Genomic DNA, 14,842 nt, shown 5'->3' with positions numbered 1-14,842 from the left:
AAGACAGGAAGGATTCACTTTAACGTCGCACTGCCGACCCTCCCTGTCATCCTCGCCTCTGATGCTCAGTACACAGGAGCTCTGACCTACGACGGCGTCGGCGTCATGGCGACGGCTTTCCAGAACCTTCGACGGCAACGGATCGACATCTCCCGCCGCGGCAACGCAGGGGAGTGTCTGGCCAACCCCCCTGCACCCTGGGGCCAGGGCATCGACATACAGAGAGCCCTGCAACAGGTACACAAATACTCACAGATACACACAAATACACACAGTATAGAAGTATATAAGGTAGTTAACGTCAGCTACCCAGCGGTATATAAAGTACTTCAAATTAGAAGTATATAAGGTAGTTAACGTCAGCTACCCAGCGGTATATAAAGTACTTCAAATTAGAAGTATATAAGGTAGTTGACGTCAGCTACCCAGCGGTATATAAAGTACTTCAAATTAGAAGTATATAAGGTAGTTAACGTCAGCTACCCAGCGGTATATAAAGTACTTCAAATTAGAAGTATATAAGGTAGTTAACGTCAGCTACCCGGCGGTATATAAAGTACTTCAAATTAGAAGTATATAAGGTAGTTGACGTCAGCTACCCAGCGGTATATAAAGTACTTCAAATTAGAAGTATATAAGGTAGTTAACGTCAGCTACCCAGCGGTATATAAAGTACTTCAAATTAGAAGTATATAAGGTAGTTAACGTCAGCTACCCAGCGGTATATAAAGTACTTCAAATTAGAAGTATATAAGGTAGTTAACGTCAGCTACCCAGCGGTATATAAAGTACTTCAAATTAGAAGTATATAAGGTAGTTAACGTCAGCTACCCAGCGGTATATAAAGTACTTCAAATTAGAAGTATATAAGGTAGTTAACGTCAGCTACCCGGCGGTATATAAAGTACTTCAAATTAGAAGTATATAAGGTAGTTAACGTCAGCTACCCGGCGGTATATAAAGTACTTCAAATTAGAAGTATATAAGGTAGTTAACGTCAGCTACCCGGCGGTACATAAAGTACTTCAAATTAGAAGTATATAAGGTAGTTAACGTCAGCTACCCGGCGGTATATAAAGTACTTCAAATTAGAAGTATATAAGGTAGTTAACGTCAGCTACCCGGCGGTATATAAAGTACTTCAAATTAGAAGTACATAAGGTAGTTAACGTCAGCTACCCAGCGGTACACAAGGTACTTCAAATTAGAAGTACATAAGGTAGTTAACGTCAGTTACCCAGCGGTATATAAAGTACTTCAAATCAGAAGTATATAAGGTAGTTAACGTCAGCTACCCAGCGGTATATAAAGTACTTCAAATCAGAAGTATATAAGGTAGTTAACGTCAGCTACCCAGCGGTACATAAAGTACTTCAAATTAGAAGTATATAAGGTAGTTAACGTCAGCTACCCAGCGGTACATAAAGTACTTCAAATTAGAAGTATATAAGGTAGTTAACGTCAGCTACCCAGCGGTACATAAAGTACTTCACATTAGATGCAGAGCGTCACAGTATCCAGATGTTGTGTGTAATGTGTGTGTGCAGGTGCGGCTGCAGGGCCTGACTGGACATGTTCAGTTTGACGAGCGAGGACATCGCACCAACTACACCCTGACTGTGATGGAGCTCAGCCACACTGGACCCAGGAAGGTGCTGCTTGTTGTTTCTTTTGTGAAATGAGGTAAATTCCAGCAGACGTTCGATGGGACCGAGGAGTCGGCAGCGTTTCACTACATCAGCTCATTTCAATAATTAGCTCCCTCTTCTCTGATTAAAGGTGCGATAATAAGTAAATCAGCTGCTGCAGCACTTGTTTGGTAGGAAAACTTGCACAGTCTCAGCTTTCTGTTAAACAGCAGACACCACAGCGTTACAGACAAGTCATCACTATCATAAGGTGCATACTTGTGCCTTGGCTCTTGGATTTAAATGGGACATTTTAAAGCCTGGAGTCCGTAGCACTTTATTAGATCTGAATCCAGCATCTGATCCACTTCTCAAATCTGAGAAGTGTTTATCATTTGCAACTGAAGTTCTAAATGAGTAGAAATGAAAGACTAAGTCCAGATCTGTTATTGAGCAAAACAACAAAGTTAAAAGTCAGGAAAGGAATTAAAAACAGCTGAGACGGTGGAGAGAGGCTGACGAGATGCTGCTGTGTGTTCAGATCGGCTACTGGAACGAGAAGAAAGGCTACGTGAACACAGCGGTGTACAGGCCCGTGTTGGAGGAGTTCTACGGCCTGCAGAACAGAACCTACATCGTGACCACCATACTGGTAAGACTGTCCACCACTGAGCTGCGTCTTTATTCGGTGCAAACCTCACTTTATTTCTGGCAGTGAAACTTGAATAAAATGACAAAAACAAAGAAGATCCAGCACATCAGCCAGTTACTGGGCTCATGTTCTGATAACTAAAGTTCTGTAACAAGAATTGAGAGATTTAGATTCATAGTCCTTGTTGAGAAGCTGCAAACACAGAGTCGATACAGTGTAGAAACATCTGTGCATAGAATGAGACATGTTAATTACAGCACTCCCTCCAGACACTGACGGGTTAGTTAGTTCATCTCTGCAAATGGTTTGTACATGACTCTGCCAGGGAACAACAGGAGAGACCACTGGTTCAGTACTGAGATTAGAGCCTAGTGTTCTGGTGACCAGGACCCTGATCCAGAAGAGAAACACCATCAGAGCCAAGTGCTGCCCCCCAGCAGAGAATAGGTTTAAAATAGAATTTAAGTGTGATTTTCAGAGTCTGTAAATTAGCGCTGCCTGCACCCAGCCAAGGTTAGAAGAACCTCATCTGTCTACAGGAGGCTCCCTACATGATGCTGAAGAAGAACCATGAGCAGTTCGTTGGGAACGACAGATATGAAGGTTACTGTGCTGAACTGGCCTCGGAGATCGCAAAACACGTCGGCTTCTCCTACCGGCTCGAGCTGGTGGCTGATGGCAAATACGGCGCCAAAGACCCAGACACAAAGATGTGGAACGGCATGGTGGGAGAACTGGTGTACGGGGTAAGTCCAGTGATTGTAAGTCATTTATTGGATTGTGGTGGTTGAAGGGCTGATGCTGATGTTTTAGTCAAAATAGTGATGCAGCTCAGGGCTCAGACTGACATCAGTTTAGGAAAAGGCAGCTGTGACGCAACAAAGGGACAGATTCAGTGGAACATGTGTGACATGTATGAGTCTGAATGCTGTGGGTTAGGAATTCATGCAGTGTCTTGTCTGAGCAGCTTGTCCCTCTCCCCCTGCAGAAAGCCGACATGGCGGTCGCCCCGCTGACCATCACTCTGGTTCGTGAGCAGGTGATCGACTTCACCAAACCCTTCATGTCTCTGGGAATCTCCATCATGATCAAGAAACCCACCAAGTCTAAACCGGGAGTCTTCTCCTTCCTTGACCCGCTGGCCTACGAGATCTGGATGTGCATCGTCTTCGCCTACATCGGCGTCAGCGTGGTGCTCTTCCTGGTGAGCAGGAGGCGGGTGGGCACTGAGTGTTCATTAGTGTGTGTGTTTGTTCTTCATCAACACACACATCAGAATCACTGGAGTGTTAAAGCTGTGATTCATCATCAGAGACTCCAACATCTCCAGAGAAACCAGAGATTAGTCTGAGAGCAGCAGCCTGTTTCTGACAAATCTCTGAGAGCGATCGCTCTGATGTATTGCAGCTGAAACTGTGGTCACTGCAGCAGAGCTGCTGCTTCCCTCGTCATAAAACCCATAAAGTTGCAGTTGCAGGACGTCTCTGAACATCTCCTGACACAAACTGACCAGTCAGGACTCTGGAGGTCTGGCCTGATGAATTTCCCCTAAATGAACATCATTTTGTTAGTTACTATCCTGTCTCCTTGTGTCCTCACTGTGTCTCAGGTGAGCCGCTTCAGTCCATATGAGTGGCAGGGAGAGGACTCTGACGATGAAGATGAAACTCTGCCGGACTCTCGTCGAGTTCTGCCAACCTCGTCGTCTGAACTCAGTCCCTCTGCAGGTATCTCACTGCCCTTTTAGCTGCTTCACTTTCATTCCTGTACTGTGTGTTTCCAGCATCATGGAGCTGCTTGGGTTTAACACTACGTTTTTCTCAGGGTACTCCCAGACCCAAGTCCAGAGCCAGAACCAGCAGAAAGAAAAGGAGAGTCCAGAACACACCAATGACTTTGGGATCTTTAACTCTCTCTGGTTCTCACTTGGAGCCTTCATGCAGCAGGGCTGTGACATCTCCCCCAGGTAACACCTGTATGATGTGAACAGCCCTTTATGGTTTTGTCTGCCCAGCCCACATCAGCTTCCAGAAACTCTGCATCAACCTGATGCAACCAAGAAATGGCAAAAGACAGAAATATAATTTTAGTAAAAGGGTTGTGGAGAAGTTAACCATGTGATGATAGCAGTAATTCCCAGCTCAAGTGAACACATCATGATTCCCCTCTTATGCCTGTTTGTTTCTGGTGTAGACAAACTGTAGACAGTATGGAGAGAGCTCAGAACAAAGGCTTTGCTCTCAGGCTACATGTGATTTAAAGCATGTTCCACTGGGCAAACCGGTGTGAACATCTGACTGGAGGTACCAAAATAATCAGCTTGTCTCTTATCTGAGTTCTGCTGAAGAGATGACAAACAGCTTCATTTTAAGCTTTTCCATCATTTTCAGTCTGTTTTTTTGACACGTCAAACATTATCAGCTCATTATTACCACTCAGGTTATTTCCATGATTTATTACTGACGTCTGTGTCTGTAGTTCAGACAAACCAATCTAATAAATCTTCCATCTGCTGTGATACCTAATATCTACTAAATGTTAGCTGGCAATAAATCCAAGTGTTTAAGCTACAGTTTCCATTTTAAAAGTCTGGTTGTTGGGCTGAAGGTTTTTGGTTCAGTCCCCAATAAATCTGAACAGGGACCGGAAAAGCCCTGATTACCACTACTGAGGTACCAAGGTCCTGAACCACCCGGTGCTCTGTTAGCCTGGGTTGTTCTGGGCAGCTTCCTGCTATGAAAAATAGTGGGACTTTGTGAGACCACCTGGGTCCATAAAGATGAAACAAAGTGAGCAGCCACTTCAACAGTTTTCTTCTTTCCTTGTTTCCTTCAGGTCTCTCTCAGGTCGAATTGTTGGAGGAGTTTGGTGGTTTTTCACCCTCATCATCATCTCCTCCTATACAGCAAACCTGGCAGCCTTCCTCACTGTAGAGAGGATGGTCTCCCCCATAGAGAGCGCCGAGGACCTGGCCAAGCAGACAGAGATTGCCTATGGCACCTTAGATGGAGGCTCCACTAAGGAGTTTTTCAGGGTGAGGACATATATCAGTGTCATCCCTATATGTGCAGTAAATCATTTTCTTATTCATGGAGAGATTAAACAAGAAATGTGGTATTTGAGCAGTTTAAAGATTAATGATAAGAAAAAAAGAGATGTTCAAAATGTATAATTTAAATGTTGTACTTCTGAATGGTACCAGGAGAATATTTGAGGAACATCATGGAGTCAGCAAATGTGTGAGAACAACCTCTTGAATAGTCGTCGTATTCCTTATAGGAATTATCACACAATAGTCTTTCACAGTGATATTGTTCAAACATTAGTTTTCCTTTGTTTTAAGATTGTAAACGTGCTGAAAGAGACCTTAAACGTGGGAAAGTCATGAGGATAAAAGTAATTGTTGTCTTTGCTATCGGCTACTGCTGCAGAGGTCAAAGATCGCAGTTTTTGAGAAGATGTGGTCGTACATGCGGAGCGCTGACCCTTCAGTGTTTGTCAAGAGCACTAGTGAGGGTGTGATACGAGTCAGAAAGTCAAAGGGGAAGTATGCCTACCTCCTGGAGTCCTCCATGAACGAGTACATCGAGCAGAGGAAGCCCTGTGACACCATGAAAGTAGGAGGCAACCTGGACTCTAAAGGCTACGGAGTGGCCACACCCAAAGGATCGCCCCTCAGGTACAGGGGACAGCGGATGTGGGGTTGATGTTGATGTCCTGTTTTGTTTGTTTTTGTGGCAAGTTAGGTCTGTCAGACCAGATTCAGCTGAGACCTACATACTAAGACTGGTCCCGCAGGACTATCAGTACATTTTCTCAGACAACTGATGTCTGGAGTCCCTGATTCTTTATATCAGGGCGCCTTGATTCACCACATCCAGGTTTAAAATGATAAATATCACATATTGACTTTTTACTCTTAATAATCTGTCTAGAAAATTGGAAAACAGAAAACATACGAATTAACCTGACCCTCACAGAACAGTCCGTCAGCTTTTAGACTTTAGTCTGTGTGTCTGTCAGTCTCTGTCTGTCCAACTGTCAGTCTCTTAATCTGTCTCTGTCTGTCTTGTCTCTCTCTCTCTTTTGTCTTTGTCCATATGTGTGTTCACTGTCTCTCTGTCGTATGTGTTTCTGTCTGTTTGCCTGGTCCTGCCCTGCTGGCCTGTTTACCTGTCTGTTGTCGTCTGCTGTGCTTGTCTACCTGCCAACCTGCCTGTCTGTCTCTACAATCACCAGAATACTGATAGTGCTGCTGACACCCTGACCTATCGATGTGTCCTGAAATTGTTGCTATCAGGTAAAGCCTTGCGTCAACATGTCCTCGTGCGTTTAATGGCTAAGACACGAGATCTGAGGCAAATACTAATTTGAACTAACTTGAAAAACAGTAACTGTTTCTGAGCTGAACTGCTGTTGAGGCAACAATGAAGAACCACCTGGAATCACCATAGCAACCGCACAAATTCCTTCTAACAACCACTTAGCAACACTGTAGCAAACATTCAGAACACCATAGCAACCACGTCTTCATTTCCTAGCAACCAGCAGGAAACACCTTCGAAAATTCCATTTTCGAACATCTGCCCAGTAACCACCCAGGTCACCATAACAACCTCCTAGCAACAAAGAGAAAGGACTTTATCATCTGAGCCTGCTAGCAACCACACACAACACCACAACACCAAAATGCCACAACAGTAGCAACAACAGAAACATTTGATTGGGATCTGACAACTATGTGACCCTGAGTAGGAAACTAGTGTCCAGCACCAGGTTGACTCCATATTACCTGAACTGCTTATATGTATTTTACATATGTATTTTACATATATATTGGTAGATGATGCCATCAACAGCTAAGTATCTAAATTCATACTGGTTTGGTGTAAAACACAAATATCCCCTACAATAAACTGGAATTTGGAGAAATAATTTTTACCTGACAGCAGCATTATGATTTTCTTCTTCATCTCTTCAGGCATCAGTGTCCATATTTTTATCTGATGTTCTCAGAGAGGACATCTTGTTCTCATTCTTTCTGCTTCTCATCAGCATTTTCCAGACAACCCAGAGTCAGAGAAAGGAAATTACCCCAAAGATGAGATTAGTACCGACTGAAATAGTCATTTGATTGTTGTCCTGTGTTATAAAAGTATTGAATCCCTGGTGGAGATGTGTAGGCCCCGACAACATCAGTCAGTGTTACAGGGACAGTAAATCAAAGCCACACAAAATGTTTTTGCTTCGTGTGAAGAAAATGAATAAGTTCTGATGGTTCACAAGTTGTAACATCGAAAAAGCAGAGTAATGGATGTTTGTCATCTTTAGTCCCTGTGCCTGGAGCTACAGAAACAGAAAACACCAAGTCGTCGTCATTTTTGAAAAGAAAACAAGAAACAAGAAACCAGTTTCATTTAAGTTGCATCTGTCTCTGGGTTGACCAGCTGCCAGTCCTAACAACTGACACATGAAGTCAAACACATGGTTTCATCAGCCAGCATCAGCTTTCTGCTCATGTAGCTGTGTCCAGAGTAAAACACACAAGGCCGAGGCAGATTTTTCTTTATGTAGATCTGAGCTTATAAAGTGTTGATTCATACCTCAGGTCCAGGTGAGATAAGTCACAAACTGAACTAAAGTCATTTAACACTGACTCACATGTCAAGTAGACATAGTCCAGAGACGACACATCAGTCCATAGACCTGTGATTATTCAAAAATACTTTGTGTATTTTCTGGACATAATTCACTTTAGAACAAAACTCTTCTGTGGCTGGTAATACATGAATTATTGTTACTGTCCCTTCAAACTGAAGTACTTGTTGACTCCACACTTGTTGTTTTGATTCATGTTTCTTTTGCCATCACCTTGTGTTGCTCTGATCATCTCTGGTATGTAAAGGGGAACCACAGGCCATTTTGGGTATGTGTGTATTTTATAGGGAAAAGGCTGGAAACCTGACCCTGTTGTTCTAACATATTCATTTATATTCCACATGGTCATTATATCCAAACACTGGACTGTTGTTCTACCTTTATTTATCAGTTGATGAATGGAAATGGATGCACGTCAGTAGTGCAGTAAAGTCAGTACTAGGATTCATTTGCTGTTTTTCAACTCAGACCATATTAAAATGTTGCATACAGGTTTGGTTTTAGAGAAACCAACCGTTCTGCTGTAGCTGGTCACTGAGCTCAATCCTGACCTTTTTACGCCTCATAGCCAAGAAGAGTGTCACCATGTTTTACCCCAGCTCCTCCTGCAGGTCCTCACAGTCTTTCTTACTTATATCCATAGGATTTCTTAAATTCTGCAGAGTTGGCTTCTCTAAGGAGTGAAGGAGCACTGGTTCAGGACTGAGGTCCTCCCAAATCTGACGTATGTTGAGTTTTTGTCAGTATTAAAAGCAAATGGTCAGACTCAAGATTCAGCAGTAACTATGAAACTTCATATTTGAACTGCTGTCTTTACCACAGTCCAGTCCAAAAGCCTGCATTACTGCACAGCACTTAGTACCACTAACCACCAGAGTGGCCACTTATGGGAAGTCCCCTGATCTGTGAAAGACCCAGTCATCACTGAACGTCAGACTGGACCAAACCCACCTCTACACCTTTGTGTTGGTGAGACTGCAAGTAACAATTCCAAGATCCTTTTCTGACCATACCACCAGGTACTGGTCTGTATGCACCACAGCAGGCCTGTTCTGGAGCTCACCCTCGTATTGCTTTTTCATACCAAAAGTAGAGTTGAGCTGGATTCACACTTCCCCATTAATAGGCTGCACAGCTGTGCCACAGCTTCACCAAGTGTGACAGGCTGTGAGGTCTTCTCCTTTCAAGTACCAACATCCAGTAGTTTATGCTGCCTGTCACCAACATCATTATGCTTTGGATAAATGTGGCCCGCAGCTCCAACAGGGACTACTCAGACCATTTTTGACGCCTTCTACCATCGAAAAGGGGCTCACAGAGGTGGGTTTCCTTTGACTTTGTCTCGGTCCTTTGGCTCTAGTCTGAGCTGGCACTAGAATGGCAGCTTGGTTTGAGACTGCTCTTGTTGAACATACACAAGTATTGTAAGCCTTGTGATTTAGAAAAGGAGACTTGTTGTGCTTGGTGAAAGCCTGAATGGTTGTGGTGAGACGGTGTTTGAGCCCAGTGAATGGCTGCAGCAGCTACGCGGATGAGATACGACAACATTTTAAGAAGGTGTGGGCTGAAGAGCAGTGGACCTGCACCGTTCATTGAATGATTCCACTGATAATAACCTGCCTGTCATCAGTACATACATGTAATGTTGTTGCTGTCTTCACTATGGCGGTCCTCTTATTAACACCTAGTTCCTTCTATCCTTTATTGTTACTATCATCCCGTAGAAACCCTGTTAACTTGGCAGTGTTAAAACTGAACGAGCAGGGCCTGTTGGACAAATTGAAAAACAGATGGTGGTATGACAAGGGAGAGTGCGGCATCGGGGGAGGGGACTCCAAGGTCAGATCACCGTAACCCCACCGGGTAACGACAGGCAATGGCACAACGGGGTAACCGGCAATAATCCACAACTTGAATAACAAGCATGAAACACTCTGACACCACTGAAACTGGAAACTGATGTTTGGAGTCTTTGACAGTTCTGGTAACACTTGATCCTTCCAAATTATTCACTTTGACCTAAAAGCCTTCAGCTTCCCACCTTCTGATCCAGGAGTTATTTTACTAAACACAACCCTCAGCAGAACCTTTTGGATGAGAGAACAAATTGAAAATGTGGGTGGATTCCAAAATCACAACCTGGAGCAGGTTTCACCAAATTTGTGCAAGCTGCATTTTGGAATCATGTCCTCTTCATTATTGGAATCAGATGTCATGCTTACTGACTGGGCACCAGTATTCAGCCGCCTTGTACGACATTTGTGAAAAGTAAATGTGAATAACGTCAGTTTTCTCAGTTTTTGGCTCAAATGAACCAAGTTTTTCTACTTTTCCCATATTTTGTGGCAAGGAAGAAGGACCACAAATGCAGGTGTAAAGGAATTTTGCAACAGAGGCGATAAGATAGATCCATAATCTGTACACAAGGTTCTATATAAATGCTTAATAAAAGCTTAATTGATTGATTGTCCACCAAATGAGGAAACCTCATCCAAACTGGACCTGGGTCAAATATCTCCTGTGGTCAGCGAGGTTTTGGTTTTGCACAGTGTCGACTCCTTCAGCCTCCTAGTTAGAACCTTTTCAGGTTTTTGGACATCAGCCTGAAGCAGTTTTCCTCAGTAACCATAAAGAACCCAGAGTGTTTTCAGCCTTTGCCGGTTACCCAAAGTGATATAGTAATACACATCTCGCACGTAGGGAGTCAGGTCAGACCAAGCTAGATGGAGTATTAACGCATATCACTTTGACGCTGACATTTTCCAAAACAGTTTTACGTGTGATTGTCTGTTTTTTGTTGTTGTTGTTGTTGTTGTTGTTGTTGTTGTTGTTGTTGTTGTTGAGGTGTTTGCTGTAGCAAACCACAGCATCTGTACTGCTAATACTAGTTTTGCTAAAATCGTTGCTGCCAGCGCTGCTGCTGCTGCCATTGCAGCCTGTTACTGTGCAGCTGAACAATAACATAAGATAACATGGAGGTGCATAATGTTATTTATGTTATTCCCACCCCCCACCCCCTTCCTCCCATGGTTCTTTGAAGAATCCCAGTAAACCTAGCAGTACTGAAGCTCAATGAACAAGCCGTCTTAGACAAGTTGAAAAACAAGTGGTGGTATGACAAGGGGGAGTGTGGACACAAGGACTCCGGCAGAAAGGTCAGTTCTTGAGGTCGCTCGGCCTGGACCCAAGGTCATGTGTTCATTTACCCTGTCCCCCCACTGCCCTCCCCCATCAGACCCTCACCCCAAAAACCCAAAGAACCTCAGCAGGTACACTTTGGAAGGGAAAGGTTTTTGCACATATTTTAGTGAAAAATATTGAAAAATATTTTATTTATTTGACGTTTCAGCTATTTTAACCTCTAAATCTTGATATTTTGCCAAAGAGTAGTTTCCTCAATTTAACTTTGTATGAGTGAAACTTAGTTTGACCAAAGTTAGTTTAGATGCAAATTTAGTTTTAACAGGTCGACATTTTCTGGAATATGTGTTTTCACTGGAGAGAATACCATTTCACAAAATGTCAACATTTTGAAATTCAGTGCATCCAACAAAACACCTGCTTTGTGTCTGCAGCCAGAACTTACGTTTGATTTGCTGAGGAACTTTTTGTTTTTCGAGTGTAACCCCATCCTGAAGGGCTGCTGGATCAAATCACTCAAATCACTTTTATTTTTTCTGATGACATGAAAACCCAGAGACTCCAATTTGTACTTAACACTTGAAAACTGAGTAGATTTTATTAACTCAGTTCCCACAGAAACTGTTCCAAGCTGCGTACATGCAGACTTCTTTTGGAGATAAGGGGTTTTCATGTCTCCAGGTCAGTAAAAATCCATCTTTTCTCTACTCAACCCTCCTTCTGTTCTCCAGAAAATCTGTGGTCAGCACAGCTCACTGGACGCAGCCGCAGACAGACTGAGGCTCTTTTAATCAAAGTTTCTGCTGCCTTGGCTTCTGCTTTTACATTTGCATTTTTAGTCTCAACAGCCGTTTCCAGGCTGATTTGTGCTCTGTCTAACGAGAGAAATGTCAAATCTGACCTGAAAGACAAGAAGAAAAAAAACAGATTTTAACACATCACATGTTAAAAAAATCTGATTTTAAAATGCAGATAGATTTTCATGGTTCTGTCTGGTTCTCTCTTGCTGCCTCTTTGTGTCTCTACCATTTTCTGTTTCTGGCTGCAAACCAAGTGAAGCTGAAGCCACTGACCACAGCTTCACCCTTCTTCCTCCTCCTCCTCCTCCTCCCACACACACAGACTCTGATGTTTCTGTCTCCAATCTGTCATGTACCTCCTGTTTTCCCTGAACTCGCTGTGCAACAGACCACGACTAACAAATCAGCTCATCAGTCGGTGTGTCGGCGAGGAGGAAAGACGATCGTAAAGTCAGACTGAAACTGTGACAAGACACGATTGTTGTGTTTGTGCCTTTAGCTTTTCTGGTTTGCCAATAACCAATAATACCAAGATCCCAGGCAGACAGACTTTTAAAATGCATTATAATATAATATAATACCATCAACCTTATTCCATGTCTCTGTTGTCGAGCAGTTTCTGTGCAGATTCTCAGCATCAGTGTGGACAAGTAAAGTTAAAAAACAACAACCTGAAAACTGTGTCTTTGTTCAGTTTTTTCTTACTTCATTTGCTCTGGACCGATTTGAGTCGACACTAATCGCAAATTAAAAACAGAGACATTCCTTTTGAAGGAATGCTGAGCCTTGGATTTCAGTCTGACTCTACAGAAGCTGATGAAGCTGTCCAACATGACAGGTTGGACAGGAAAGGCCTCGACTTCCCAACATGTTGTGCTGAAAAAAGGTTGACCATGAGTTTGCTTTGATTTTAACAGGCTGCATGCTACTGGATCAGAAAGTTAAGTCCAGACCAAAACCAAGTGATGCATGTTCCAGACAAACTGTTGTGACAAGCCAGAGCTCGACATCTGACTAAATTCTCCTTTTCTTTCAAATGATGTTTTTTAAAGGGTGTAACTGACAACTCGTTTGCTATGAGGTGAGAAGACAGACGTGATATTGTGCTGTGAACAATAGCAGAGAGGTTTTTTCATGCAGAGTAAAGTTTAGGTGCAGTCAACCTGTGAAACAGCAAACTGAAATGTGACTTGGGCACATTAAGAAGCCAATAAATTAAAACACTGTGTGTATAGAAAAGTTTTTGCTGTGTTTTCCCTCCTGTTTTCTGTGCATGACACTGCATGTGACGGGTTTAAATCTGGATCATCAAAGGCTGTGATCCAAGGCACAGACCAATGTTGTTCCCTGCTCCAGTGAGAGGTTCACTTCTGTCATGGACCTTTGACTTTCTACCAAAGCTCCAGATGTTTTATAACACAGCTGTTCATCCTCCGTACTGATTGAACTGAAGGCTGATCCACGTCATTGAGGATGAGATAACTTGTATTTCACTGGCTCATGTTGCCTCTAATCACAGCCTTTGTGTCGTTACACAGATGGTACTTGGCTTTAGCTCTGGGATTTTACTCAGTTTAACCTTTAGAGGAATGAATGATGATGACCGTCCGCACCGTGATTGGTTGTCCCTGACCCCACCTCTCTGTGCTGACAGGACAAGACGAGCGCGCTCAGCCTGAGCAACGTGGCCGGAGTGTTTTACATTCTGATTGGAGGGCTGGGGCTGGCCATGCTCGTGGCCCTGGTCGAATTCTGCTACAAGTCCCGGATCGAGTCCAGAAGGATGAAGGTGAGTCCAGTCTGGTCAGCTGTGTCGCTAAAAGCTTAAACTTACATTTTTACAGATATGTGATTAGAGAGAATATGGTAATTGTAAATCCAGTGACCGTGTTGCAGGAGAAATTAAATCTCTTCCTGAAGCTGAGACGTGAGCTACATGACTGACTGGGACAAACTGTACAGCACGCAGCCTCCAGTCCAACGTTAGCATTAGCTGCCTAACGAGTAAATGTCAGTAGAAAGCTCCGATTTAACGCTGCAACAAACACCTATTTTAACAACCGACTAGTCTGTCAGTTGTTTACGATCATTCGATTTAGATTTTTAATATAGAAATTAATAAAAATGTAAGTTTTTCAACATCTTATCGTCAAAATATGAGCCTTAAACAATGAGTTTACCTCATGTAGTAAAAACATAAAACCAGCTCTAGTTATTTTTATGTGATGACATTTAAAAAGATCCTAAATTTCATTTTATTAAAAAAGGCATTTGTTTAGCAGAATTTCACACTTGGCTCCAAAGCGATTGGAGCATTAACCCTAAAGGAGCCACGTCTGAGCTGTCTGAGGAACATGGACTAGACTTTGGTCCTAAGAGCTCCCCTGTGAAGAGTCCGCACAGTGTTGAGGTACGTTCTCTTGTGCTTCGCTGCTACAAGAGAACGTACTGTAGAGTCTGTCGAAGTATCAATAACATAAATAAATGATGTTATTGATTATTAGTCCAGGTGCTGCGGTGCTCCTTCATGTGAGCAGATCCGCCTCTGCAGCAGGTGACCGTGGTGTAACCCTGCTCTGCTCCATCTGCTCTGACTGATGAAACGTTGTGTCACTGCTGCCTTCAGCCCTTTGTGTGCAGCTGCACATGTGAAGAGAATAACAACAGTCCAGCAGAGAGGAGAGAAACAGAGTGGTGCTTCTGCTCTGGAGAAATCGGCTCTAATGACTTGTTTGTTCCCTCTGAGCAGCCCATCAAAGCCTCAGAGCAAACCACCACAGTCTGTAATGAGGCGCCGCAGTTTCATCACAGACACAAGTTGGTGATAAAGACGAGCTTGATAGCGGCGTGTCAGATCAGCAGCGTTAAGTCGTGAACTTTAATTGGCAGAAATGTTGGTGCTCCTGTCCTGTGGCTGCTGTCAGTCTGCTTGACAAAGAGCTTCTTTAAAGCAGGACAGACAA

The 14,842-nt window shown here is 43.3% G+C and overlaps 1 protein-coding gene across 5 annotated transcripts in view; it reads left to right on the top strand.

Annotated features, from left to right (window-relative positions):
- LOC113143472 (glutamate receptor 1-like) overlaps positions 1-14,842 on the top strand; it is an 88,448-nt gene that overhangs the window by 68,755 nt on the left and 4,851 nt on the right. For 4 of the 5 annotated variants that reach the window (XM_026329113.1, XM_026329114.2, XM_026329112.2 and 1 more), the window contains 11 exons: positions 70-237; positions 1,548-1,652; positions 2,170-2,280; positions 2,820-3,026; positions 3,269-3,484; positions 3,890-4,007; positions 4,105-4,246; positions 5,116-5,314; positions 5,712-5,959; positions 10,979-11,093; positions 13,534-13,668. In XM_026329113.1, coding sequence (XP_026184898.1) covers positions 70-237; positions 1,548-1,652; positions 2,170-2,280; positions 2,820-3,026; positions 3,269-3,484; positions 3,890-4,007; positions 4,105-4,246; positions 5,116-5,314; positions 5,712-5,959; positions 10,979-11,093; positions 13,534-13,668 — 1,764 coding nt within the window. The remainder of the gene's footprint in view (positions 1-69; positions 238-1,547; positions 1,653-2,169; positions 2,281-2,819; positions 3,027-3,268; positions 3,485-3,889; positions 4,008-4,104; positions 4,247-5,115; positions 5,315-5,711; positions 5,960-10,978; positions 11,094-13,533; positions 13,669-14,842) is intronic. The other variant, XR_003297034.1, reaches the window with a different exon arrangement.

This window comes from Mastacembelus armatus, chromosome 14, assembly GCF_900324485.2.
Source record: "Mastacembelus armatus chromosome 14, fMasArm1.2, whole genome shotgun sequence".
Taxonomy (NCBI): domain Eukaryota; kingdom Metazoa; phylum Chordata; class Actinopteri; order Synbranchiformes; family Mastacembelidae; genus Mastacembelus; species Mastacembelus armatus.
Note: the sequence above shows the minus strand (reverse complement) of the source record. Positions and strands in the feature narration are given on the sequence as shown.